Source organism: Kalmanozyma brasiliensis (assembly GCF_000497045.1).
Source record: "Kalmanozyma brasiliensis GHG001 unplaced genomic scaffold PSEUBRA_SCAF15, whole genome shotgun sequence".
Taxonomy (NCBI): Eukaryota; Fungi; Basidiomycota; class Ustilaginomycetes; order Ustilaginales; genus Kalmanozyma; species Kalmanozyma brasiliensis.
Window position 1 is genome coordinate 196,201 of NW_015961954.1, and position 26,498 is coordinate 222,698.

General features: G+C 58.4%; 10 protein-coding genes across 10 annotated transcripts; 6 read left to right on the forward strand and 4 right to left on the reverse strand.

The window, feature by feature from the left end:
• Positions 1-3,235: 3,235 nt before the first annotated feature.
• PSEUBRA_001720 (Transcription regulator HTH, APSES-type DNA-binding domain protein) lies at positions 3,236-5,314 on the forward strand (the record flags this gene model as incomplete). The annotated part of the gene is made up of 4 exons (XM_059464700.1): positions 3,236-3,253; positions 3,561-4,197; positions 4,287-4,602; positions 4,678-5,314. The coding sequence occupies 4 exons, from the start codon at positions 3,236-3,238 to the stop codon at positions 5,312-5,314; spliced, it is 1,608 nt and encodes a 535-aa protein (XP_059321193.1).
• Positions 5,315-6,223: 909 nt separating this feature from the next.
• PSEUBRA_001721 (Phosphatidate cytidylyltransferase) lies at positions 6,224-9,679 on the forward strand (the record flags this gene model as incomplete). The annotated part of the gene is made up of 1 exon (XM_016434950.2): positions 6,224-9,679. One exon carries the CDS (start codon positions 6,224-6,226, stop codon positions 9,677-9,679), a length of 3,456 nt encoding a protein of 1,151 aa, XP_016293636.2.
• A 1,942-nt stretch (positions 9,680-11,621) lies between these two features.
• Positions 11,622-12,862, forward strand: PSEUBRA_001722 (Rad60/SUMO-like domain protein; the record flags this gene model as incomplete). The annotated part of the gene is made up of 2 exons (XM_016434953.1): positions 11,622-12,573; positions 12,666-12,862. The coding sequence occupies 2 exons, from the start codon at positions 11,622-11,624 to the stop codon at positions 12,860-12,862; spliced, it is 1,149 nt and encodes a 382-aa protein (XP_016293637.1).
• Positions 12,863-13,032: 170 nt separating this feature from the next.
• On the reverse strand, positions 13,033-13,500 carry PSEUBRA_001723 (uncharacterized protein; the record flags this gene model as incomplete). Its single annotated transcript, XM_059464701.1, has 2 exons — positions 13,033-13,247; positions 13,311-13,500. 2 exons carry the CDS (start codon positions 13,498-13,500, stop codon positions 13,033-13,035), a joined length of 405 nt encoding a protein of 134 aa, XP_059321194.1.
• A 677-nt stretch (positions 13,501-14,177) lies between these two features.
• On the reverse strand, positions 14,178-14,610 carry PSEUBRA_001724 (Ribonucleoprotein LSM domain protein; the record flags this gene model as incomplete). The annotated part of the gene is made up of 2 exons (XM_016434964.1): positions 14,178-14,508; positions 14,606-14,610. The coding sequence occupies 2 exons, from the start codon at positions 14,608-14,610 to the stop codon at positions 14,178-14,180; spliced, it is 336 nt and encodes a 111-aa protein (XP_016293638.1).
• A 398-nt stretch (positions 14,611-15,008) lies between these two features.
• PSEUBRA_001725 (Glutamyl/glutaminyl-tRNA synthetase, class Ib, anti-codon binding domain protein) lies at positions 15,009-17,537 on the forward strand (the record flags this gene model as incomplete). The annotated part of the gene is made up of 1 exon (XM_016434934.1): positions 15,009-17,537. The coding sequence occupies one exon, from the start codon at positions 15,009-15,011 to the stop codon at positions 17,535-17,537; it is 2,529 nt and encodes an 842-aa protein (XP_016293639.1).
• A 130-nt stretch (positions 17,538-17,667) lies between these two features.
• On the reverse strand, positions 17,668-20,106 carry PSEUBRA_001726 (Ubiquitin domain protein; the record flags this gene model as incomplete). Its single annotated transcript, XM_059464702.1, has 2 exons — positions 17,668-19,494; positions 19,594-20,106. 2 exons carry the CDS (start codon positions 20,104-20,106, stop codon positions 17,668-17,670), a joined length of 2,340 nt encoding a protein of 779 aa, XP_059320810.1.
• Positions 20,107-20,648: 542 nt separating this feature from the next.
• On the forward strand, positions 20,649-21,335 carry PSEUBRA_001727 (Vacuolar protein sorting-associated, VPS28; the record flags this gene model as incomplete). Its single annotated transcript, XM_016434936.1, has 1 exon — positions 20,649-21,335. The coding sequence occupies one exon, from the start codon at positions 20,649-20,651 to the stop codon at positions 21,333-21,335; it is 687 nt and encodes a 228-aa protein (XP_016293641.1).
• A 147-nt stretch (positions 21,336-21,482) lies between these two features.
• PSEUBRA_001728 (Checkpoint protein Hus1/Mec3) lies at positions 21,483-22,340 on the reverse strand (the record flags this gene model as incomplete). Its single annotated transcript, XM_016434955.1, has 1 exon — positions 21,483-22,340. One exon carries the CDS (start codon positions 22,338-22,340, stop codon positions 21,483-21,485), a length of 858 nt encoding a protein of 285 aa, XP_016293642.1.
• A 665-nt stretch (positions 22,341-23,005) lies between these two features.
• Positions 23,006-26,374, forward strand: PSEUBRA_001729 (Proteasome/cyclosome repeat; the record flags this gene model as incomplete). Its single annotated transcript, XM_016434941.1, has 1 exon — positions 23,006-26,374. The coding sequence occupies one exon, from the start codon at positions 23,006-23,008 to the stop codon at positions 26,372-26,374; it is 3,369 nt and encodes a 1,122-aa protein (XP_016293643.1).
• Positions 26,375-26,498: the final 124 nt, after the last annotated feature.

Below are 26,498 nucleotides of genomic sequence, written 5' to 3' on the forward strand. Positions count from 1 at the left end.
GACCGGGCCGAGCGGACGACGTTCCAGCAGAGACGACCTGACTCCAATGGTGACGCTACAAGGCTCGTTCAGGCCAGCACGCTTTGTGAGAGGGGAGTTCGATCGAGATTGCGCTGCAGCATCGGGCGAGCGGATGATGTCCGGGGACGTGTCGTCCAGCCTGGTGGGCCGACCTGCAGCCTTGCATGAGCGACTTGTGCGCTCGGCGCAGCCACCCTTCTGGGAGTGCCGAGATTTTGTGCGCAAAACCGTCCCGTCCGAACGCTCTCGCCTTGCATCGTCCCAGATGAAGTACAAGGTTTCTAGGCCCATTCTCGGCGCGCATCGCTCTCCCCTCGTACGGATGCTAAGCCTATTCGAGTTCACTGGCGTGTTCGGGAATAGCGCACAGTGCGAACCGTTCGAGGTCGCAGGGCCATCCTCCAATCACGCCTCGCGCCTCCTCCGCTCCGTGACGGAGCGGAGGCGAGTTGAGTCACACGTCTATTCCCACGGTCGGCTTCGATGAGCTGAGTGACAGGTTCGACGAAGACGGAGGAGGTGCCTATGAGGTAGGTCTGATCAACGTGATGATCCGTTCGGCAGTCCTTCTGACCCCGCTACCGAGAGAAGATGAGGTGAAGCGCCGGATGAGGCCGCAGGTGGCCCCGTCGAACCTGTCACGACGTTGATCAATGTCCAACCTCGACGTAGACATTCGTCCGCATCTACTGCTCGTGTGCAGGTCTCCGTCGTGGAGCGATAGCTTGCCGACACCCTGCATCGTCCTGTCAGGCGATTGATCAATCCAATGCTCGAGGTAGACGTTCACCAAGTGCCGCTGCCAGACGGGTGCCTAGGCCAGAACCTGCATCGCCCCAACCGACGCACCTGTCACAGGATTGATCACCAACCGTCGGGTTAGATGTTTGTCCCCCTTCGTGAGAGCTGCGCACAAGAACACTCGCCACCTGCTGTGACTTTTGCTCCGTCTCGCAACGGAGGTCGGTGAGATCGCACGAGGAAGCAGCGTTGATGAGGGTCTCGACACACGAGCAACATCTGTCAAGGATCTACTCGCGAAGTGGTCAACAGAGAAGCGCAAAGCAATGTGCGGAATGACTTCCGCGTCTCTGATTCGAGCCTGCCTAGAGGACGTTGCGGTCGAGCTCGCACTCGAAGGACGCTGGTCCAGAGGATTCTTCGAGATGACGAGCTGCTCTCTCTTCGATGGCTTCTTCTCCTGCAGCTCGCTGCGTGCGGTTCGATATATAAGGTCGTCGCCATGCTCGAACGGATCAAGCTGCCTGCTCAGGCTCCTATTCCTTAGCATCGCCATATCGTCAACGCCGTCGTCTTCGCTCGTTTCGCCACTCACTCTCCCTACACGTCGATGACTTGAACTCTGCCTTCAGTAAGTACGAACCATGCGGTCAGACTGATCCTTGAATCGGCGGCACATACTGACGTATCATCTAACCTTATTTTGCATGGCTACTCCCCCGCACAGTCAGCACGTACTTGGTTACCTGCACCCTCGCAACCACCACGACCGACAAATCCGGCTTCTTGATCTTCCAGCTCTCGCCCCAAGCAAGCTACCGCCCGGAACGACCTTGAGTCATGGCGGCTAAGACGGTTGCCGCGGCGAGGGGCTGGTCGACCAGCGCGGTCGGCTCCCGCCCACCCCACCGCGACAACCTTGTCAGCCGTCGTAGGCGGGAACAGTTAACCTTGCCGTCGTACTTTGGTGCCTCGAGGTACCAGGGCGGTGAGGTTACTCCAAAGCGTGAGGCAAAGCTTGCCCACGCCGAATATGATTCATCCCATACGCCGGTAAGTTGGGCTTCGTTTCGCCAAAGTCGCCGTTTTCGTCACGCCCACCCTCTGCGCACGACGTACTTTCCCCTCACCGGCCCGCTGACATGGTGAATCTTGCTTCGGCATGCGTCACCCAGCGTGACCGAGAGCCGCTCTTAGGCCCCCTTGTCTCATGCTCATTGGACATGAGCGAGGCTCCCGGAGCCTTTCATCATTGCCGATAGCCGAGAACGCATCAGTGTCTTGGTGTCACCTCGTGACATCAGGTCGTGATGCAACGGCTTGGTATCACAGGCTCTCGCCTTTTCATTTCTTGGCGATGGTGTCGTTGCTGGTGTTCCCGATCCTTTTACATGCTCTCCCGTTCCTTGGTTCGATGTCCGGTATTCCCATGCCGGTCTTGCACGGTCGCTTGACCGGCTGCTCATGAAGTCGAGTGGAGTTGATTCGTTCCTGTGGTCAGTCGCATTGTTACGTTCATTTTCTTTGCTGTCTGTCCTTGACGACCGACGTCAGGCAATATGGTTGGGGGGCAACCTCAAAGTTTGCACTCGCCTACTGCTGACATTGCTCGCCAATGGCTGACCTCAGAAGCCGTCACAATGCGATCCACGAAAGCGATCAGCACAACCATTGATACGGTTTCATATGATGCCCACTTTTCGCTTTTGTTGCCGTCGCTGCCCATTGTGGCAGAACCGCAAAACCTTGTCTTGCTTCATTTCCTCCTGTGCTCGGTTGTCCGGCACCATGGCACCATTTCGTGGTGCTTGTGTCAGTCGTTTGCCCACCTTTGACGCCTGTGGAGATATGTCACACCTCACCGGTGTGTCTTCTCTCATTGGAGGACGTTGGCGAAGGTGCACAGAGGGTCAGACGATGGCTATCGTTTACCCCACATCACTCGAGCAAGGTCACCTTGCTTGAGTCGAGTCAGCGCAATGCGATATGATCTCCTCAGCACGGGTACTTCATTTGCCGCTTCTCTGAGCGTCGACTCTTGGCGCGCATCCCCGCGACCACTGACGGAGTTTGTACCTCATGATCGATGCTTAGTGGCGCTTGTGGCGCTCTGAAGCGGCTGGGTGGCGGGCTTGAGTTTGAACGACAAGCTTGTTACTCGTTCTTGCTCAAGCTTTCCAAACCAGGGTCACGTCGGGAATGCGTCGTCTCGCGCTTGACCGGCCTTCGGTCGTGATCATCGCAGTGGTCCGATGTCATTGTTCCGTTTTGCCGGGCTGATGCGACTGAATCGTTCATTCCCCACGCCAGTCATCGGCGCTGAGATTACCCTTGCTCTGGGCTGACAAAGGCTGGCTGACTTTGCCGCCTGATGACGGCGTGTGGGGCAGACCCCACCGTCGTTCGGCGAGGGGGAAGACAAATTGCCGTATGGACACCGGGCATGTCCACCTCATCATGCCCGGTGGTCCGCATGACTCAGAACAGCCAGGTGCGCAGGTCGCTCGTCTCACGGCAACCTTTTGTCGCCCACCCTGGGATGCATCCATTGTGGAAGAGCGAGCGGCTGGCGCGTCTGCACTGTTGCATGGAAAAACGACGCTTAGCTACGGCAGCGCAAATGGACGCGGATTCGGTGCAATTTCGCCGCTCTTGGTTTCTTTTGGCGTCTTGGCAGCCGCGCCCTTCATGTTCCTGCGCAGCTCCGCCTCATCCTTGTCCTTCCGAACTCAGACGGGGTGGGACATATAAGGCGCCCTCCTTCTTTGTTCCCCTCGCCCTTCGTCTTCCATCATTAGGCTCCCCCTCTTCGTATCGAGCTGACCCTCGACTTGTCCACATTCTTTGACTTCCAGCAGAAGCACCACTCTCACCAACCATCCATCTTTATCAAGGACCTTCCAAAGGCGAAAGAGGCGCTTTATTCGTCACCTCGCTCATTCTCTCCCAATTTCAAGAACGCCTCTTCACGCATCGCAGACAGCGACAAGGACCTCAAAGCAAACGGTCTCGAAGGTGTCGCCTACGCAGCACATCTACTACTTAAGCTCAAGACCTCTTCGCCACCACCAGGAGACAAGATGCCCGCCGGTCACCACTACGACAACGCCCTCCAGACCGATTCGAGCATGGTTAAGAAACGCGGCCTTCCCTACGCTCGCGACGACCAGATGCCTGCGCCGGCTTATCAGACGCAGTCCGCCGCGACGCTTCACGGTAGCAATGGGACCTTCTACATCTCTGGTCCGCGCCCTGCTCGACTCTTCGCCACGCAGATCCACGAGTTTCGAAAGGGCAAGTACGCTACGACTGGCGGCGACCGCGGCTTCATGACGGTCTTCGAGTACGACGTTCGCGGCCACACCATGATGATCGACTGCGACACGTCTTTCATTCGCTTCACTTCCATCACGCAGGCGCTTGGAAAGAACAAAGGTATGCATCACTGACTTACTGGTTCGCGCGTATTCCACCTTGCGCCCTCAGCTGACCCGACCTCCTCTTGCCTCTCGTTAACGCAACAGTCAACTTTGGTCGCCTCGTCCGCACCTGCCCCGCCCTCGACCCGCACATCACCAAGCTCAAGGGCGGATATCTCAGCATCCAGGGCACCTGGCTTCCCTACGACCTGGCCAAGGAGCTGTCCCGACGCATCGCTTGGGAGATCCGCGACCATCTCGTTCCTCTGTTTGGCTACGACTTCCCCGCTACCTGCCTGCGCCCGGACTCGGAAGGATTCGGCCAGCTGGCCATCGGCATGACGCAAAAGAGAGCACGCAAGCGCCACAACAATGGTGGACCTCATCAGACGTCGTGCTACGGTCCTAGCACGCCCATCGCGTGAGTACTTTGCCGGCTGGTATCGGAGTTTGATAGGCGCAGCAGCTGACACTTGCCCAATTTTGTCGTGCACAGTCTCGTCGGTGGTCAAGCGATCGAGCAGAGAAGCAGCGGCCATGAGGGCGGCATGTACGGTCTTTACGCACAATCCCAAGCATCGGCCACGATGCACTACAGCAAGGGATCCGACGAGCGCTCCAGTCCGTACGGCAACGGTCTCGTCTCTAACGCGCCGAGTGCGCCGATGTCATCGATGGTGTGGCAGACAAGCTCGCCAATGGGTCTTGGCGCTGGAGGGGCAGCCTCGTCGCTTCCTCCTCTCTACCCACCCAACTTCACTGCGATGGGCTCTCCAATCCTGTCATCGCCACCTTCATCCAACGCTTCATCGCTCTCAGCTCAGAGTGCCGCGGCCCACGGGCTGATGGTGCCGCCCACCGTGCCCTCGGCCACCTTCTCCAACGAACACGGACCCAACGGAAGCGGCAGCATCTTCGAGATGCACCCCGCGACGGCGCTGGCCGGCGCCAAAGAGGAGAGTATGACCGACTCTCGCGGATACTTTGCGGGTCAGAGCTACGAGACCAACGCGGGCGCCCAGCTCTCGGCGTGGACCGAGTCGACCCGGCCCTCGGCGGCCACTTCTTCGTCGCCCTCCCCTCCTCCCGCCTCGCACGCTTCCTCGTTCCAGTTCGGCTCCTGGCAGCAGTGACCGCGGCGTCCTTGTCGGCTTCAGCGAGTCTCTTGCTTCAATCTCAAAACCACTTCCCCGTACCTCTGCGTGTGATTGGCGTGCTCAAGAGGCTGAATCGGATGCTCGGTGTCTAGCACCGACGAGAAGAACCGCGCCATACTCATACTTATGCACATCGTTGGACAGACGAAGGCTCCTCGGTGGCACTTCTGTCGCTGATGCGCATGCTTCCAGGTCGCGACGAAGCTTGAAGCATGTGATTGAGGCGCAGAAGGATGAGCTTGTGATGAGGGAACTTTTTGCAAGGATCGACAGGAGCTTGTCACCGTCGGCTGTGGCCAGAGCCAGCGGTACCGCAGGCTGGAATGGTTGACGCGCCAAGTTCAACGTGCTGAACCCTGAATTCGGACTGCGGTGACGGGCGTGTGTGTTGGTGTGACTGCCGACTGCGGTGTGCAGGCTGTATGTGACGCGTTTGAAAGGGACAGTTGGCCGCACTCGCTTGGTCTTCGCTAGGTGCTGTAGCTCGCTAACCGCCTTTTTTTCCGCCTTTTTGAATGCACCGCATCGAGACCGGAGCTTGAATCCGAGTAGTCTGCTCAGCCAAATCAAGGGTCTCGTCGATTCCTTTCGCGCTGTCATCCTGTCATCTTCACCACTCAGCTCGTTACCACCACCACCACTCACCACACCGCAGCAGACCCTTTCATCTGCTCGGACCATATCCTTCGCCTCGGTCACCGTACTCCGCTTCCAGCCTCACCCACGTTCGCAACATCGATCGACGGCCTCCACATCCAACAAAGCATGGACCAATAACCGCTTGGGCCAGCTGTCTCGCTTCAGCTCCCACTATCCGCCTTGACCTGCTAGCAGTCTCGCGAAGGCCAGCAAGAATTCGCACAATCCGTGCTCTCGTTGCCAAGGATGGAGCGCACGTGGTCGACCGACTCGGTCGCCTCTATACCGAAAAAGTCGCTCCCAGATCCGGCACGTCTTCGCAAAGCGGCTCGCCGACTCTCCAATCAAGCTTCCGCTCAGGGCGCGAGAGAATGGAAGAAGTCGCGCGCACATCAATCCAACGACAGCGCCGCCTCCAACGGACATGCCAATGGCAACAGCAACAACATCTCCTACTCGGCTAGCAATGCCAAGGCTGGTCCATCCTCGCGACGGCCCCCTCAGGCTGTGGCGACGGCTTCCGAGACACATCCATCGCAAGCCTCCAACGTTCGACGACGCAACATCCTCGACTCTGCTTCCCTTTCCATCGCCTCCGGCTTCGGCAACCAACGTCACTCGTATGGGGTCGACTCGAACGCTTCGTCTCCTTTGCCCGCTTCTTCTCGAGCATCCAGCATCTCCGCCTGGCCTGCCGCTTCCGACGGGTATTCTGGCTCTTCTACGGACGGTCCCACTCGCAGGTATCGTTCCAACACCGCCACGTCCAGGGAAGCCTACTCTGCTGATCCTTCGGCGGATGGCGGCGGCGGCTACGCATCTAGCGACGACGACAATTCCTCCAGTACCGATTTTGAGCCATTCGACTGGGATGTTGGGCGCAAGCGAAGGAGCAAGGATCGTTCGCGTTCATTAGCGCCTGGCAGGTCAACGACACCATCCAATGGCCACACAGCAGCATCAGCGACAGCTGCAGCATGGCGCGCTGCCACCTCCACTCCACCGCCTCGACCGCCTTCAGCCTCAGGCAGCGAACGGCGCTCCACCTCTCGCTCCGCCAGATTCACTATTGGCGGCGCGACTCGATCGCCAAAGAAGCAAACCCAGCACCTTCCATCTGACTCGTCAGCCAACACGCATGTCTCTTCCCGATCAGCTTCCCGGCCCAACCGCGATTCCATCCTCACCCGCGCGATGGGCGTGGCAGGATCATTGGCCTCTTCGGGCGGCAAACCGAAAATCGCGACCGCTCCTGGTTCTGCGCTGCCATCGGGTAGTGTGGCCAAAGCAAGACGAGGCAGTCACGATAAGGGCGCTAGCAGCACGGCACAGGCGCGAAGCAGTAGCACGCCGCGGGAGCCATCAAGCAAGGTCGGCGGAGATGCAGCGCGGTCTTCATCGGCCTCGAATGCTGCTGGTCCTGCCGACCCAAAGCTCGGACCAGCACCGTCGCGTGGAGGCATTCGTTCCAATTGGAGACGAATGCGCACCAATCCTTCTTTGGAGGCTTTGCTCGTGAGTCTAGCTTGCTGCATCGCCTGCTACGGCCTCAAGACACATGGAATGCGCGCAACGCAGAGCCACGCCTTCGAAGTCGGCTTCGTCACCGTCACCAGCACGCTTTACTTCTTCCTGCGTGATCCTGACGAGCAGGCCGCCATCTGGGCCACCGACCACCGCAATTACCGCGCCTGTCCAGAAGACGGCGCTCTCAACGCTCTCCTGCTTCCGCCGTTGCTCGCCTGTGCGACGCTCTTCTCGGCGATTCAGGACCAGGCCTTTGGTCGCAGCAGTGCGCGTGCTTCTGGCGAAGCCCTTCCAAACCCTCCCTGGCTGATCGAAGGACCTCCTGTCATCCTCAGTCACGACAAGAGACTCGGAGGCGGCATGACGACGCTGGTGGTGTCTCGCTACTCGCTTGTGAGCACGATGTGCATGACGTCGACCGTCTTGCTTTGCCACCTTCTCGCGACCAAGTGGATTCGTCGGCCCCACCAGTTTCCGAAGAGCAATTGGATCAAGCTGCGAAGCTTCATCGTCTTTTCCTCGATGGTCGCCGTCGTGCTCGAGCTCATCAAGGATGCAGCCGCGTTCTACGGTTTTCCTCTGTGGTCCAATCTGGCACGCTGGGAGGTCATCACCGCTGCGCTCATCTATCAGGCCAACCTTTACACCGTCTCTCGACTCGCTCGCAAGAGCTTCACGCTGGGAGAACTCGGCATCGTTGCTGGAGTCGGAATCACACTGACGATGGAGACCCTCCATCTCTTCGTTGCCAAGCTGCTGCCTGTCACGACGCCGTATGTCAAGACCTTCCGGCGCCCTACGCCATTGCTGATCTTTCAGCTCGCACTGATCGTCGGCACTTTCATGATCGGGTTCATGCTGTCACCTCTCCTCTACCTTTCGAGGAATCTGGCACAGAAGCCGACACACCGTCTGCGCTGGCCCGACAAGCGGGATCTGCACCGACGTCTGCTCGCTGCGTTCTTCTATCTCTTCGCCACTCTCTACGTCGTCGGTGTGCTGGGCATGTGGGTGCGCTGGCTGCTAGTGCGCCGCGACCCGTGGCTCTGGGCGGTCTCGTTCATGCTGCAGGGCACCAAGCCCTGGTCGCGCCCAGTGCTGGTTGGCTACTGGGTAGTGCTCATCTCGGTCTCGATCTCGTGCTGGCAAGCAGTCGTGGCCAACGCCAAACGCTTCCGCGGTCTCGGCAACTCATACCATCGTACGATGCTAGGGTCCAAGATGCCCATCGGCGCTGCTGCAGCCAACAGCTCAGCAGCTCAGCTGAAAATGCAACAGCAGCAACAGCAACAGATCAACAGCGCCGCTCCGTCCGACGTGGTCCTCTCGGTCTCGCCCAACTCACACGCACCAGGCGGCGTCGCAGCTACACCTGTTGTCGTCGATCCTGCTTCAGCGGAGGCGAACGGCGGGTCAGATGCAGACCACGTCAATGGAAGCGCAGTCACCGGAAGCGAGAGCAACACGAACGCAAAGCGAGCCAGCGGGGTGCAGTTGAAGCTCTCAACTTTCGGAGGTACCGCTTCTCTGCTCGCGAAGGAGCACAACACGGCTGCCGTCAAAAAGGCATCGCACCTGTCGCTCAACGCTAGACGCAAGTTCTTCCACGCCCTGGCAGTCATGCTGTTCATTCCCGGCATCGCTCTCGACCCGGCCTTGACGCACCTAGCATTCTCGCTCGCCTTCTCGATCTTCGTCTTCGCCGAGTACATTCGATACTACGCGCTGTACCCGTTCGGAGCTGCGTTGCACGTCTTCATGTCCGAGTTCCTGGACCATAAGGACTCGGGACCGGTGATCCTGTCGCACTTCTACCTGCTCACCGGCTGTGCGGGTCCCCTCTGGCTCGAAGATCACTCGCGCATCCTGCAGCAAACAGGTGTGCTGGTCTTGGGAGTGGGCGATTCGCTCGCCTCCATCGTCGGGCGCAGATACGGCCGCACCTACTGGCCCGGTGGATCGAGCAAGACAGTCGAAGGAACCGTCGCATTCGTCACGAGCATCATGGCGTCCGCTTGGCTGCTAAGGTTGGTCGGCTGGTGCGAGCAGTTTAGCTCGATCAAGTACTTTACGGTTGTTGCGTCGTTGGGGTTGTTAGAGGGTGTCTCGGATCAGCATGATAACCTGGTGCTGCCAATCTTTGGGTATGTCGTGGCGAGTTTGGTTGGGTTGTAGGAGCGGGACGTGTCAAGACCCTCATCAAGTTTAGCTTCGTGTGAGAAGCTCGGCATTGTGGTCGGATGCAACGGAATGTGTCAAGATCCTCATCATCGCTGTGGGCGAGAGTGTGAAATGCGGTGCGACGCAGTGTGGATTCGTGTCAGGAGGCTCATCAATGACAACAAGCTCATGCCGCGTGTCTAGGCGTCCTTGCGTCTTTGGGCTTGTACGAGCAAGAAGGGCAACAAGCTCGAGCTGTCACGAGCCTCATCAGCTCCTTGACTCCTGAGCAGGAGCGTGGAGCGTGGTCGGAGCGTGTCAAGGGCCTCATCAAGCACGGCTCCCCGCGCATCTTGGCGTGTACGAGCATGGTTCGGAAGGGATAAGCTCGGGGCTGTCAAGACGCTCATCAACTCCTGTAATCTGCATGTGTGGATGCAGACGCAGCTGGAAGTGTCACACACCTCATCAACTCCTTTAAGCTCTGGAATGCCAAGGCTCGTGCAAAAGTCAAACCTAAAACTGGAGTGATTTGTAGCGACGGGGTTGTTTGTGTGCGAGCGCGAGCGGCGCTGCTCAATAGTACATTGTCGAATTGCCGCACAAAGGGATGGCAGGGTTTCGAGCTCGGTCACGGTGTGCAGCGGGTTCCGCTCGATCATTGCTGCACGACGGCCGATGGCAGTCCGCATTCGGGACATGTACAGGCTTGCATCCGCTGCAGGGTGGAAGCTCGCACTACTTGACTCGAGCCGACGGGCTGCCTGCGAGCCGAGTTCCGCTGCGGAACGGATGCACGGCCTCGATTGTGTAGTTAAACACGTCACAAAGCGACGGTGGACAAAGAGGCTGTCCGCTCCACAACGGAGCTCTTTCTTGGCATGCATCGAGTCGACAAGGATAAGGTTTGACATCACAGAGCTAGTCGCTTCCCTCCGCTCGCTCTTTGTGATCTCGTCAGGTCTGTGTTCGAGACGGTGTACTGGCCGTCAGGCTACGGAGCTAGCAGGCGTGTGATTGTTCCGCAGCAAACGACGTTGGAGGATAAGGTTTGGCATTACAACCGTTCGCTGTACGATCCCGCTCGCCCTTTGCGATCGGTTCAAACTTGTATTGGATGGAGTACAAAGTGCGGGATCATAGTGCGGAATCGCTCGAGCTCGAGCTGCGGACTCTTTTAGAGGTCGCACAGCGGAAGGCAGACGATCTTGCGAGATATAAGAACTTCAATCCTCCTTTGTTCTCGTCTTTCTTCTCCTCTTCTCGCTGTCAAGAGCGGATACCCTTCAGAACAAAGGACTCCTGCGCAGCTGGTCAGCACCTCTTACAGCCTCCTCTCCTGGTCACGAGCTGATACCCCTACGGCGTCGGACTCTTTCAAGCCTGACGGGGCGCGAGTCTGATCACGAGTAACTCGGGCCGCACGGTCATCGCTCGGATCGTCAAGCGTACTCATCGTCAAGGCTACATCACCACCGTCACAAACAATCGCCTCCGCCGACATCTACTCGCGCTTAAGGTCGAAGGCCTGCCCACGTCAAGACGCACTTCGGTCCGCTCAACAGTACCCTCCGCATCGGTCCGAACGTTTACGACTCGCCGATTCGAACCGCAATACCCGTGGCTGCTCATCCCGCCTGAACGAGATATCGCGTAGGTTCCTCTCTTTCACCCAATCTTGTTCTTTCTGAGCATCTCCTGACCTCATACTTGCCCTGCGGTCTTCTCTCAGGCAGGCTCAAGACATCTTCGACCTCTGAAGCGCTACTGACGCCCGCATTTGCCGCATTCTCGTCGTCCGTAACCTCGTTCCTCGCCCGCTGTTTAGGCTGCGGAACTTAGCCTCTTCCTCCAGAGAATCCTGCAACCCACCGATTCATCCGCTTTCGTCAAACCTCCTCCAGCTATCACGAAGGGCCGGTCGACACGATCATCCTCCTCACCCACGAACTATAAGATGGACTACCTCCGCAAGAACCTGCTCGGCGCATCCAAGCGCGAGACCACCCCCGCTGTCGCTCGGGAGGGCTCCCCGATCTCGGACATCGACGATACCGCGCTCGGCACGGACATTGCCATCGACGCGGCCATTCAGGCAGTGCTGAATGCTCGAAACTCTGCCGGTGCCGCTACTACTTCGACTCAATCTGCTCCAGCGAATGCGGTCGGTGACAGGGACGCGACAATGGAGGACACTACCCAGGCGCAGACGGGACCGGTGGAGACGCAGCAGCAGGGAAACGAGGAGGAGGTTGACGAGCTGATGGATGACGACGACGTTCCGCTGGCGAAGCGGCGAGAGCGAGAGCAGGGACCGCCCACGCCCGATGTTGAGGCTGCACCCAAGGACGAGGATCGGGCTGCCACAAGTGCTGGCAATGGCGGCGACGCTTCAGCCACCATTGCTGTTCCCAGCAATGCCGCCAACAACACCGTCACCGACTTGGTTCTGCGCAACAAGAACATTCAGCCCGTCTCTGTACCTGCCCCACTTCCTCTTCCCGTGGTGCAGAGCGATCAGCATCGAGCCAAAATTGGTCAGCAGCTCGAACAGCAGGCAAACGGCACCACTTCCACCACCAACGATGTCGCCACCAGCAGTCTCGCCGTCAACAACAACGAATCCGCTCCAAAGGATGAGCTCGCCGGCACCAATGTCAACCCTGACAACGGAGCCTCCGCCACCACTCTCGCTGCGACCTACGTCGACAATGGTGCTGCCGATGTCAACCTCCCTTTGGGTCGCCCCATCACCACCGGCGCTAATGACGATGATGACGACGATATGCGGATTGTCAGCACCAACATCGTCCCACGTCTTCCGCTGCCCCCTGCGGAGCCTCCGGCCATCACGATCATCCTGAGAGACGCGAACAACTACCAGGTGCGCTTCAAGTGCAAGCCTGACAGTAAGTCCTCTTTTCCCCCTCCATTCCCCCTACACTCTCAAGTCTCTCCATTCGTCCAACTGACCCTTTGCCTTTCCGTACGATGTTCACAGCGAAGTTGATCAAGCTCTTCGAAGCCTATGCCGCACGCTTCCAGTGTAATCTCGACCACATCCGTTTCATCTCGCAGAACGGCATTCAGCTGCCTAAGCGCGTGTTCGACCTCACCATCGCCGGCGCCGGTCTGCAAGACGAGGATGAGATCGATGTCATGCTGGAGCAGCTCGGAGGTGCGCGCTGGTATAAGTAGGGTCGAACGGGGGACGCAGCACGCATGGAGCCAGCGCGAGAGAGGACGAGTCGAAGCAGCTCTTCAGTCAAGGTCGGGATTCAAGTCAAGTCGAAGCAGTCGAAGAAGTATACAATGTCAAGCCTTCACAGTTCTGCAATGGTTTACGAGTGAGATATGTGATCGGGAGACTAGAACTGGGCCAAGATGACCATCTTCCAATCGGAAGCGGGCTTATCGACGAGGGATCGAGCGCTGCCAGGTACTGCAAGGCGGATGAGCTGGACAGCTTGGCCAGAGTCGGAGGTACGCCAGCTCGACTCATCGTCGTGCTCCCGGTGCCACTTCTTTTGATGGGCTGAGCGGGTTCCGTTGCGAAAGCACGGTGCGGGTGCGAGACGATCAGCTGTGTATAGGGAAAGTGTGTCAGTGAACGAGCTCTGCCTGTCGAAGAAGAAATCTTACTCACCATGACCAGTAGCGTTCGTTTGCGCAAGACCCCGCACGGACGGCACCGGTGTTCCTCCCACCACGCTACCGAGAACAACCAAGAGGATGGCAACCAACCACCTCACCGCCATAGGCTTCCCCCAAACGCCCGAGTTCGCACCCCGCCCCATACCGACGGGCACGGGCGGCTTGGAGTCGTAATACGGCATATGGAGCGCTGACAGTAGGGTGTTTGCGACGGGCTTTGGTTCACCCGCTCACAAAAGAGCAAGGGTTATATATGCACGTCGTTGCAGCTTCACATCTTGGCAGACCGAGCAAAGGCCGCGAGGCCGACCGACGAACACCGACGAACAATGACAGCCAGCCACTCAACGACAGCAGATCGGGATGAAGACCGAAATGACGGGGTGCGAGGACGATGAACGGCGTGCCGCTCTTGTGGCGCCTGTTGCCAGGACAGCGGTAGTACTGCCGACACGTCCCTCTCTCATCTCTCCGATGCCACGGTGGGCGGAGGCAAACCTTCCCACGCCCACACACAACGGCCTTGCGGCTGATTGGGACACCCACGATTCTCATCCGAAGTCGTTTCCCGGCCAAAGGCTGATCAAAGGTGGTCACATCATGAAAGGTTGCGATCGTGGCGGCGGTGACGCGTGTGGGTCGCGATCGAGATGAGATCTTAGTCAGATGGCTAAGTTGATCGGATTGCAGTAATGATACAGTGATGGGTGTTCGGTGTGCTGAAATGTTCGTTTCGAGCGCTGCCTTTGCACTTTTGGGAGGCGTTCATGCCCATCCAATGCTGCTGAATATGCTGCCGGTGTCGGGGAAGGGGTATCTGTCGGCGTGCACGCAGCAGCAAAGGTGGCCTGTCGCTTGCTCAAGCAGTATTTCTGAGCACCAGCACAACCGAATCTCCCCTCAGGAACATCTTGGAGATGAACCGGTCCTTGTTGATCGGCTTCTTGCCCTTGCCCTTGGGCACCTCGGTCCACATCTCCTTGACATTTTCGAGAACCATATTCGAGTGACGGTCGAACGCCTTGACGCGGGCGAGGAGCTTCTTGTTGTTGCGCAGTGCGATGAGGATTTGCGTGTGATTACGGACGGACTGCTGAAGTACCGAGAGCGGGCCCTGGGAGATCTCGTATTGCTCCAGCTCGCGGATTTGCGATTGGTCCAGCTCGGATTTGGGGACGTTGACGTATTGACTGTGGGAAGAAGGGGATTCGGCGTGGGTCAGCGTTAGTGTCTCTGCGCTCAGGTCCATGGTGGACGCTACAGCGACCTAGTAGCGGGTCGGCTTACCTCATGATGATGTCCGTGGGCCAGAAGACGAGATGCGAGCAAGTCAATATGGTGGAAGACAGCAAAGAGGATGTCGAAGAAGTCGCGGTATCTGACGCTCAAGCCAAATTCGGTTCCGATTCTTCGCAGCGCACAGAGCTGAAGGCGTGGAGGGTCTTGTGCCGAATTGAATGACACTCATCAAGCGTGTCTATAAGTCCGGATTTTTTGCAATCAATTTCGAGAAGCAGATCGAGTCATGGAACCCTTTTTCTTCACAAAAAGTTGGTTTTGGTGGAAGCTTTTGGCCGCTTGGACGTCGGAATGGCAAGATCAAGACAGCTCGCTCATACCTTCCTCCTCCACTACTACCATCATCTCACCTCGAACATAGGACAAGGCACTGACTGTCACGAACTCAGTCATGGTTGCTCCTACGCTCAAGCTCGATCCTCAGGCAAGGGTCGCGCCCCTCGCACCCATTGCTCTCGCCAAGCTCGTCGCTGCTGCTGATCCCGCTCAGGCGCCTACCCTCGTCTTTGAGGACGGTGTTGCACCCACACTTGAGCTCCCCAACGCCGCTCCCGTTGAAGGCTACCTTCATATCATCCGCGAGCTCGCCTCGCACTACGCCAGCCTCGGTCTCTCCGGTGCCGACAAGGACCAGAGCGCACAGGTCAACCTCTACGTCAGCCAGGGTGACAACCTCCTCCTCGCCGACTTCCAGACCGCCACCGCCACCGCCGACAGTCTCGACCAGCACCTTGCTCTTCGCACCTTTCTCGTCGGTCATGCTATCACTGCTGCCGATGTGGCCATCTGGGCTGCTGTGCGTGCCAACTCGCCCGTCATCGGTCTGGTGAGGAAGGGTCTCCACAAGCACCTCCAGCGCTGGTTCAACCACATCGACTCGCTCCCTCCCGTTTCTGACGCCGTCGTCCAGCTCGCCGACGCCAAAGCCGAAAAGTTCAAGAACAAGAAGACCGCCGCCGGCTTCGACCTCTTCCTCAAAGACGCTCAGCAGGGTCAGGTCGTCACCCGTTTCCCACCCGAGCCTTCCGGATACCTCCACGTCGGCCATGCCAAAGCTGCCATCCTCAACCAATATTTCGCTCGCCAGTACAACGGCAAGCTCATCATCCGTTTCGACGACACCAATCCGAGCAAGGAGAAGGAGGAATTTGAGCAGTCGATCATCGAGGACCTCGCGTTGCTCGGCATCAAAGGCGACGTTACCAGCCATACCTCGGACTACTTTGACAAGCTCTACCAGCTTGCGATCCAGATGATCCAGCTCGGCAAGGCGTACGCGGACGACACGGTGCAGGAACAGATGCGTGCCGAGCGCATGGACGGCATCCCATCGAAGCGACGTGAAGCCTCGATCGAGGAGAACATGACGCGGTTCGCCGAGATGTCCACCGGCTCGGCCGAGGGGCGCAAGTGGTGTTTGCGCGCAAAGATCTCGTACGAGGACCCGAACAAGGCGATGCGCGATCCGGTCATCTACCGCTGCAACCCGGATGTGACGCATCATCGCACGGGAAACACATGGAAGGTGTACCCCACCTACGACTTTGCCTGCCCCATCGTCGACTCCATCGAGGGGGTGACGCATGCGCTGCGTACCAACGAATACCGCGATCGCAACCCGCAGTACTACTGGATGCTCGACGCGCTCCAACTGCGCAAGGTCGACATTTGGGATTTCGGTCGATTGAACTTCGTGTATACGCTGCTGAGCAAGCGCAAGCTGCAGTGGTTTGTCGATAATGGAGTGGTGGGTGGATGGGACGATCCGAGGTTCCCGACGGTAAGGGGGATCAGGAGGAGGGGAATGACGATCGAAACGATCCAGGAGTTCATCTTGGCCCAAGGCCCTTCGCAGCAGATCATCAACATGGAGTGGGATAACATTTGGACGATCAACAAGCGCATCATTGATCCTGTTGTTCCGCGATACACTGCCTTGGACAAGGAGGGCCTTGTCAAGGTGACTGTCAAGGGTGCTTCTCCGCGTCATACGAAGGAGGTTGCGCGACACAAGAAGAATGCGGAGCTGGGAACGAAGGTGACAGTCTTCGACGATGTGGTTTATGTGGAGCAGGCGGACGCGCGTTCGTTCGCCGCTGGCGAAGAAGTGACGTTCATGGACTGGGGCAACGTGATCATCGATTCGAAGGAGCAGGATGCCGCAGGCAACGTCTCCGCCATCTCGGCCACCGCCCACCTCGACGGCGATTTCAAGAAGACCAAGAAGAAAGTCACCTGGCTCGCCGCCTCATCCTCCAACGACCTGGTAGAGATCGACCTGCTCGACTTCGATTACCTCATCACCAAGAAGAAGCTCGAGGAGGACGACAACTTTGCCGACTTTGTCACGCCCAATTCCGAGTTCAGGGCTGTTGCGCTCGCCGACAACAACGTTGTCAGCCTCAAACAGGGTGCTGCGATCCAGTTTGAGCGCAAGGGGTACTACATTTTGGATGCGGTCAAGGGTAAAGAGGGGAGGATGGAGTTCATCAAGATTCCGGATGGGAAACAGGCTAGTTCGGCGAGCAAGGTTGCTCCCGATGAGGCGGTCGAGGCAAAGAAGGCGGCAGCACAGAAGGCTCGCGCCGAGAAGGCGGCGGCTAAGGCGAAGAAGGAGGCTGAGAAGCAGGAACGCAAGGCAAAGAAGGCGATGGAGCACGGCGATGGTGTTGGGTTTGTCGCGGGCAAAGTCGGGGCAGGTGTCGCAGCCGCTACCGCCGGTCTGGCCGGCGCAATCGCCGCGCGCAAGGAGGACCAGGCCCAAGCGTCGAACCCCGAGACGTCCAAGGCAAGCTCCCACTTTCCCGAAATCATCGACACCGGCAAAGGAAAGATCAACATGTACGACGCTCCGGTCATCACCACCAACATCCCCACGCCCGTCGAGACAAAGATGTACTCCATGAACAAGATTCTTTAGTTAGTTGTCAATGGCAAAGCTGTCGAGATCGTATCCAACGTCGTGATGTGTTGTGTGAAGTAGCTCGATTGCAACTCTATCGAATCAGTGTCGTGCGATGGTCCGTCGTGTCCCGCTGTGCGGTGTGGGCTCAGAAAATGTTCATATCCTCCAACCCCTCCTCGTCCTCCTGCTGAACGACGAGTCGATCCTCCTCATCCACATCCACCGCCTCTGTCGTCCTCCGCTGGCGCAGGATGCGATCCGCATACTCGACGCGCTTCTGCTGCAGCTCCACCCCACCCTCACTATGCATCCCCGTCAGATCCGTCGCCTCACCTTTGGCCCTCTTCTCCTCCAACACTTCCTCCATTCGCTGGCGCCTCTCCTCCTCAAGCCGTGTCCACTTGCGGATCACCCGTTCGCGCTCCTCGATCGCCCGCTTGCGTCGCTGCTCCACCGCCGGCGACATGGTCACCACAAACAACACTGCCGGCAAGATCCAGCTTGACACCAACACTTTTTCTGCCAACGTCGGGCGACGACGGTGCGAGGAGGCGAGACCGAGCTCGGCATCCTCCCCATCAAGCCCGAGGTGCGCTAGCTGATCGAGGCACCAGTCGGTGCTCCACGCCCGTGCTGTTTGCCTCACGGGCGCTTGGGGTGGCGGTAGAGGTGCGAATGGGTTTTCTTCCGTCTGACGCTCCACGACCTCCTCCTGCGCAGGTGCGACGGGCACATTCGCGCCCATCGGCGCAGCAGGCGCAGCCGGTGGCACAACAGGCCGAACCAACCGCTGTCGAATCCGCATCCGCCTCTGTACAATCCGGTAGCTTTCGAAGACCACATAAACAGTGGCCATCCCCAACACAAAGTATCGCTTGACCGTATCGGCCCCTCGCAGCACCATCGAGAGGAGGATGCCCACTTTGAAGCCCACGAAGAAGAGCGGGATGACGATCGCGGTGAGGTCTGTCCAGGTGATGGCGCGGATTGCGGCGGTGGTGGATCGGAGTAGGCGGGCAAGAGGGGTGGTTTCAAGGGCCGGTGCGGGTGCAGCGCCCGGGGCAGTGGCGGTGGGTCCAGAGGATGCGGTTGCCGCGGTGGACGGCTGCGCCTGGATGAGACGGCCGAGCATGATGATGTTGTCCAGCTTGTCGGTCATGGCGCGGAGAGTGGTGATGCGGTGGAGGAGGGTGTGGAGCGCCTCGCTGCGCTGGGCGGCTAGTGACGTTGTAGCGACGCGCAAAAGGTACGGCAGGCCACGATGGGAGACCTGCTGATACAGATACTCCGTCTCTGGAGCATCGCTCGCAGAAGCGGCTGACGCGGCTTCATCCTCACTGGGCACGCGGACCGGATCCCAGCCGAGTAAAGTCGTCTCGACACTGGTGAGAAGGTCGCTCTGTGTCGCGGGTTGCGCGGACGTCGAAGTTGGTGTGGCTTGCTGCGCTACCTGCGACTCGTCGTAGATGCGCTCGTAGAGGAGCACGTACTCGTCGCAGGCTGTACTGAGCGCCTCGACGAGCAAAGGCCAATTTTCGGGTGCAGTGACCCGGAGTGTCTCTTCCAGTACGGCATACGCATCAGCACCAACCTGGGCGGTCGACAGGTCGATCATTTCCTCGTTGCTACTGGATCCAAGCACGTCCACGTCGGTGGCTGGGATGCTAGATGTGGACTGCGTTGGCAGAAGGTTGGGCTCAGTGAAGTAGGGCTCGAATGATGGGGTCCAGTGAGGAGGATGCTCGGTCGACGCGGCTGAAAGTTGAGGCGGCACGTCATCGTCAACGTCGGCGTGTGGGCCAGCTTGATGTGTCAACGTGGAGCGTAGCAGGCTTTGCTGGTGTTGATGCTGCAATTGCTGCTGTTGTCGTTTGAAAGAGCCCCGCCTTGATGGTGTGGGACGGTTCTGTGGGTCTGACCACGCGTCGGGGCGAATGACAAGATGAAGCGACAGCGGCTCAGCCTCCTCGAGCTAAGGAAAGATACCAATGAATCAAAGAATCAAGCGTCAGTGACTGGACACGCACAGACCTTTACTGGATTGGAAACTCTGCATGGGGTTCGTACTCACCTTCTCTGCGAGATGGCCCAAGACCTCGGTGTCGCTGAGTATGCGACCGGACCGAATGCAGCGCATGCCGCTTGCACGCGGAGCACCGGCCCATGTCGCTTCGATGATCTGCTTGAGCGACAAAACGGTATCGGTTGCCTTGAACTTGACGACGGCCGAATCTTTGTCAAGCGAAGGGCACTTGATTGCCACGAACATATCGTCTGCGCTCGATAGAGTGTGGGAACTCGCGCTGTTCGGGGCACCTTCCGCATCGGGCAAGGAGCGTTGACGAGTCTCCGATGCTGGAGATCGACTGCCTGTTATGGGCGCTGGCAGTTCGTCGTGATGGGACCGCACAAATGGGTTGGAGGAAGCCGCCGTTGATGTGGGTGGAGAGGCAGGGTTGGGAGCGTGCGAACTCGAAGGTGATGGCATGCTGCCGGAGGGTTGGGAAGGGCCGAGTCGCGGATGATGCTGGCCCTGGTGATGCTGGTGGCGGAAGTGTTGGGAGGGATCGGATGATGGATCCATGATGTCAGGTACGCAGGCCCTGATAGCCTGTCCTTGCGATGTCTGATATCTCCTAATGACACATCGAGTAAGGGCGAAGCAACACAGAGTCGGAACGCTCTACTGAAGCGTGGTGTGGGCAGATCGAGTAGTGAGCAAATAGCGAGCACGTTTGTCAGCAGCTTCGGTCTGCTGATTGTGATCGATTGTCGACGAAGATGCTGAGCTGGTTGATGAGAAGAAGGCGACTACGGCCGTGAGGTGGGAGCAAGAGCAACGGTCGGTGCTTCCGGAGCACTTCTGACGTGGAGGCAGCGCTCTCTTAAGTCACACAGTGGCTGCGCTGTGGGGGAAATTTCACGCGGCAAGGCCGACACAGGTCGCTTGGCTGACTTTTCAGAGCCGGCAAGCTGGACCCCTCTTTAGCAATTCACGCTGCAGCTTGCATCACCGATTCGCTTTGTAGCAAGGGTCTCACAGCTCACGGACCCTCTTGTCGATTGATCTAGCTTGCCTCTCGACCACCAAGCATCGCCCTCATCAGGGCCGAGGCAACCATAAGCATGTCCACCTCATCCTACGGAGACCTCAATCCGTACGAAGAGGCTCGCCTCTACACCAACAACCATGATCGCGAGCGCTACGAGAACATGGCGACGCTCTTCAGTCTTATCGTCGCCCTCGACTATCTCGAGCGTGCCTACGTTCGCGAGTCAATTTCCGAGAAGGAGTACGCACCGGCATGCACACGTCTCCTAGCGCAGTACAAAACGATGCTCAAGCTCATTGTTGACCAAGAGCGCAACTCTTCCAAGCCCATCAACGATCTCGCCGACTTCATGCGCACGTACAAGATGAACTACCTCGCAGCAGTGCACCGCCTCAATGTCGGCGTGCCAGCAACCGTCGAACACGCTTCGTCATCTTCATCACAGACCTCGTCCGAGAGGGCCAAATGGGTGGCTGAGACGACGCAGAACTTCATCACCTTCATGGACGCTCTCAAGCTCAAGCTGCGCGCGAAAGACCAGCTCCATCCGATGCTCAGCGACCTCATGCGTGGGTACAGCCGCAGCGATGAGGCAGGCAAGGATCAGGATGGCAACGATACCCGCGCAAAATTGCTTAAATGGCTCATCACCTTGAACCAGATGAAGGCTAGCGATGAGATCGACGAAGATCAGGCAAGACAGATGCTCTTCGACGTGGAAGGGGCATACAACAGCTTCTTCCGTGCTTTGCAAGATTAGTCGCTGGTGGCTACTCGCAAACGGGAGATCGCGGTGAAGATGCTATTGCAGACGAGACATAGTAGTACAAATGGGTGTGGGTCAATCAGAAAACGTGATGCGCGCCGGTTGAGGCGCATGCAATGCATTGCAAGATATGCGGTAGGCTCAGTCCTCGCGGACGACACCCGGGAGGAAGAAGGTCATGACACCGCTGCTTTTGTCCACATCACCTATGTAGACGTAGAAGATGGCGCAGTGGTTGGCGCAGATGCAAGCGATGGTGGTGGTAGCAACAATGTAGCTCGACAAGAACTTGAGCAACGACTTCATCTCGAGATTGACGCTCTTGTGTTCCGACGGATCGCTCTGCTGATTCTGGGCTGTGCTTGACTGAGATGCGTCGATGGTTGGATGAGCGAGGCCTGACCAAGTGGTGTCCAAGCTTACTTCATCCTCGACGACAGAAAGCCGCAGCTCGCCTTGTCGGTTAGCCGATATTGTGACCACGTCCGAGAGCGAACGCATGTGATCCGCGACAGTCCGCAGGTTGAGCAGCTTGGGCAAGATGATGTGCACGTCTGGCTCGGGACAGAGCGGCTCGACAATGCGGCTCATCTCGGCTGGTTTGAGCACCTTGATCAGCACATCTTGCACCACCTCCAACTTGGCTCCCGTGTGACTCTGTGCGGAGATCGAGAAGCTCAGCAGAGGATCCTTGTTCCTTTTCGCCAAGCGAAGTATGACGCTGTATGCGTTGTTCGCCGACTTGAGCGCCTTGAGCAGCGTATCTGGCGACACCTCGAGGTTGATGTGGTTCTGAAAATTGGACTCAATCCGGTAGTCCTGGAAGATCGAGTCCACCTGCATCTGCGACCAGATCTGCGTGCCGTCTGTGTCGCCCAAGCAGATGATGTGGATCTTGTCCGGTGTGAGCTTGAGGATGCACTTGTTGGCCACCTTGCCAATGGACTGCACTACTCGTGTGAAGATCGAGACGTCGGCGACCTGCGTTCGGAATCGCATCTTGGCGAAGGCGAGGCCGGGATGACCGTCCAAAGAAGCGGAGAGCTTAGCTAGACAGTGAGGCTACCATTCGTCATCGAAGCCTGCGCATTCCATCAGGCGAGGCGAGCATGCGGCTTCGCTGAGCGTCGTTGAAGGTCGAGAGCAAAGCGAGGCGGCGGGACTCAAAGTCTCATCGAGAGAAAGCGGAAGTGTTGGACTCGCAGCCGCTGCTGCGCGTAAGGCGCGTGCCTTTCGACTGAGCCTTTAGTGTTAAGTGCCATTGAATTTCCTGAATGTGTTACGCCTCAGCAGATGACACTTTTGCAATTTTGCGGCGGTGGAGGTTTTCATCGATCACAGAGCCGCGATGAAGCACTGAGACAGGAGAGGCAGCCAGTTTGTGTGTTGCGCTCGACCCTTCTCAGTCGCGTCGTCAGCCAGCGGAGAGTCGAGCAAGCTTCGCATTCCGAAAGACACACTTCGCGACCTTCTTCTCATCATCATCCGCACCCCATCTCATCATCCTCACTGCATCTTTCACTTTTCTTTCGGCATCGTCTCCGCATACGCACCGCTGGAATCATCCCTGTTCACAGCGCCGCGATCGATCACAGGACGTCCAGAGCACAGCTCGACCGCGCATTCTCGTTACACACTGGTAGCACCGCGCCGCTCTCACAGCCATGGTCGCACCGGTCACATCTGCAGCGGGCATCGTCGCTCTTCTCGACGAGCAAGAGTCCGAGCTTCAGTCGTACGCGCTCAAGCGTCTCGACTCTCTAGTCCACCAATTCTGGGCAGAGATTGCAGATGCCATCTCCAAAATCGAGATCCTCTACGAAGATGAGCGCTTCCCCGACCGTCAGCTCGCCGCCCTCGTCGCCTCCAAAATTTACTTCCATCTCGGAGAGCACGACGAGGCGCTTATGTTTGCTCTCGGCGCCGGTCCTCTGTTTGATGTAGAGATCAAGGACGAGTACGTAGACACTGTCGTCTCCAAGGCCATTGACCGATACATTCAGGACACGGCCCCAATCACTGCCGCTACCATCACGCCAGAAGCTGATGCCCCTGCTGTCGGAAATGGAAAAGCCGCTGCCGGAAAGCCTGCCGTGATCGACCCGCGGTTGAAAAACATCGTCGACCAGATGTTCGCTCGCTGCATCGCAGACAAGGAGTTCAAGCAAGCACTCGGTATTGCCCTTGAAACGCAACGTTTGGACGTCATCGAGGAGGTCTACTCAGTCACTCAAGATGCGGACCTTCTGACGTATGTTCTGGAGAGCAGTATCGGTGTTGTGCCTTCCATCGAGGTCCGAAACCAGATCCTTCACCTCCTCGTCAAGCTCTTCCAGAGACTGCCCAGCCCAGATCACTTTAGCATCGGCCAGTGCTACGTCTACCTCAACTCGCCCAACCTCGCCTCGGAGCTTCTGTTCGACCTCATCCAAAAGGCGCATCAGCCTTCCAGCTCCTCGCAGGCCAACACACCTCACGACCCTCTTCTCGTCACATATCAGCTTGCATTCGACTTGGCAGAGAGTGCCACTCAGGAGTTCCTCGAGAACGTACGAAGGGATCTGTCGTCCAAATCTTCCACCCACGCTCCCGCCGTCAAGACCGAGACCGCCGACGCCGATGCCGACATGAACGGCGCGAGCGAGTCGGAAGCGTCGACGGTGCAGTCGTGCATCGAGCGCGTACGTTCCATCCTCCAGGGCGAGGAGAGCATTCAGCTCTACCTCGAGTTCCTCAAGCGCTCCAACAAGGCCGACCTGCCCATCCTCAAAGCCACCAAGGAGGCGCTCGACGCTCGAAGCTCCATCTACCACTCGGCACTCAGCTTTGCCAACGCCTTCATGAACGCCGGTACCACCTCGGACAAGTTCCTGCGTGAAAACCTCGAGTGGCTCGCAAAGGCGTCCAACTGGTCCAAGTTCACCGCCACTGCGGCGCTCGGTATCCTCAACAAGGGAAACCTCAGGGAAGGCATTAGCATCCTCCGACCCTACCTGCCGCAGGACGGTGTTACGAGCAGCGTCTACTCGGAGGGGGGCAGTCTGTTCGCTCTCGGTCTCATCCACGCTAACCACGGCGCCGAGGTCATGGAGCTGCTGACCAACACGCTCAAGAGCAATCCCGCCGAGATCGTTCAGCACGGTGCTGCTCTCGGTCTCGGTGCCGCTGGCATGGCCACCGGTAACGAGGAGACCTACGAGGAGCTGCGCAACGTGCTCTATACCGACTCTGCCGTGGCTGGTGAGGCGAGCGGCTACGCGATGGGTCTCGTCATGCTCGGCACCGGATCCGAGCGCGCGGTCGAAGAGATGCTCCAGTACGCACACGAGACGCAGCACGAAAAGATCATTCGCGGTCTGGCCATCGGCATCTCGCTCCTCTTCTACGGCAAGGAAGAGAAAGCCGAGACGATGATCGACACGCTGCTCGCCGATAAGGACGCCATTCTGCGCTACGGAGGTGTGTACACCATCGCGCTCGCCTACGCGGGCACTGCGAACAACAAGGCGATCCGCCGGATCTTGCACATTGCCGTCTCGGACGTTAGTGACGATGTTCGTCGTGCGGCGGTGACGTCGTTGGGCTTCCTGCTGTTCCGCAACCCGACTCAGGTGCCTCGGATCGTGCAGTTGCTTTCTGAGTCGTACAACCCGCACGTGCGATACGGGTCCACGTTGGCTCTGGGCATCGCCTGCGCCGGCACTGGACTCGATGAAGCCGTCGACCTGCTCGAACCCATGACCAAGGATCCCGTCGACTTTGTCCGTCAAGGAGCCTGCATCGCACTCGCTATGATCTTCATCCAGCAGAACGAAGCTCTCAACCCACGTGTCACCAACGCGCGCAAGACGTTCGACAAGATCATCGCCGACAAGCACGAGGACGCGATGGCCAAATTCGGCGCCGCGCTCGCCCAGGGTCTCGTCGATGCTGGTGGACGAAATGTCACCATCTCGCTGCAGAGTCGGGGGGGCAGTGCGAACATGCCCGCGATCGTGGGGATGGCACTGTTTACGCAGTTCTGGTACTGGTTCCCGCTGGCGCACTTTTCGGCGCTCGCATTTACGCCGACTGCGCTGATCGGGTTGAACCGCGAGTTGAGGATTCCGGAGTTCGAGTTTGTCAGTGAAGCAAAGCCGTCTCTGTTTGCGTATCCGACATCGTTCAAGGTGGCGACGGAGAAGAAGGTGGAGCGGGTCGAGACGGCGGTGTTGTCGACGACGGCGAAATCGCAGGCGCGACAGAGGAACAAGGAGCGCGAACGCGCCCAAGCTGAGGGCGAGTCGATGGATGTTGACGACGCCCCCGTGAAGAAGGACGATGGCGATGTGGCCATGGACGAGGATACGGGGAAGAAGAAGGGCAAGAAGGAGAGGAAGCAGGAGCCCAAGTCCGAGTTGTTGCCCAATTACTCGAGGGTGACACCGGCCCAGGTGAAGTTTGTCAACTTCCCAGCGGAGTCGCGCTTTGTGCCCATCCGTCCTGTGCAGGGCTTGGGCAGCAAGGTGCGTCAGGACGTGTACAATACGTCGAGCGTGGCGGGTAAGATGTTGGGTAACGCCTCGCCTGCTCCGGGGGCTAGTGGGACTGTTACCCCTTCTCCGAACACCGCTGTTGGTGGTGCAAAGTCGTTGCACCAGCAAGCGCTGGCCAACGCCACCGCCGAGACTGCGCCGACTTCGGCGGGTCCGACCGCCGAACAGGCACGCAGCATCCTCACCTCGTCCATCGGCGGCACAGGTGGGATTCTGCTCATGATCGACCGAAAACCTCACGACGCCTTCCGACCGCTCAAAATCGGGGATTCGTCCGACGACGCTCCCGCCAACAACAACACCGACGCCGCAGCTGCAGCTGATGATGACGAGATCAGCCCCGAGGACGCCGCTGCGATCGCTGCCGCTATGGCCGCCGACGACGACGGGGATGATAAGGTCAACAGTGTCGCCGACGAGAGGAGGAGGCGCGATGGCGAGGGCGAGGGAGGGAATGGTGGCGCTGGGATTGGCGGTGGGCTGCCGGAGGCTAGATAGGCGGAAGAAGAAGAAATCAAAGTTTGCTTGTGTTCTCAAGTTCGATGCGTGCAAGCGAGTGAGGGAGGGTGATTGACAGGTCGATGGCACACATGAGACACGGTAAAGGTATTGACATTGATTC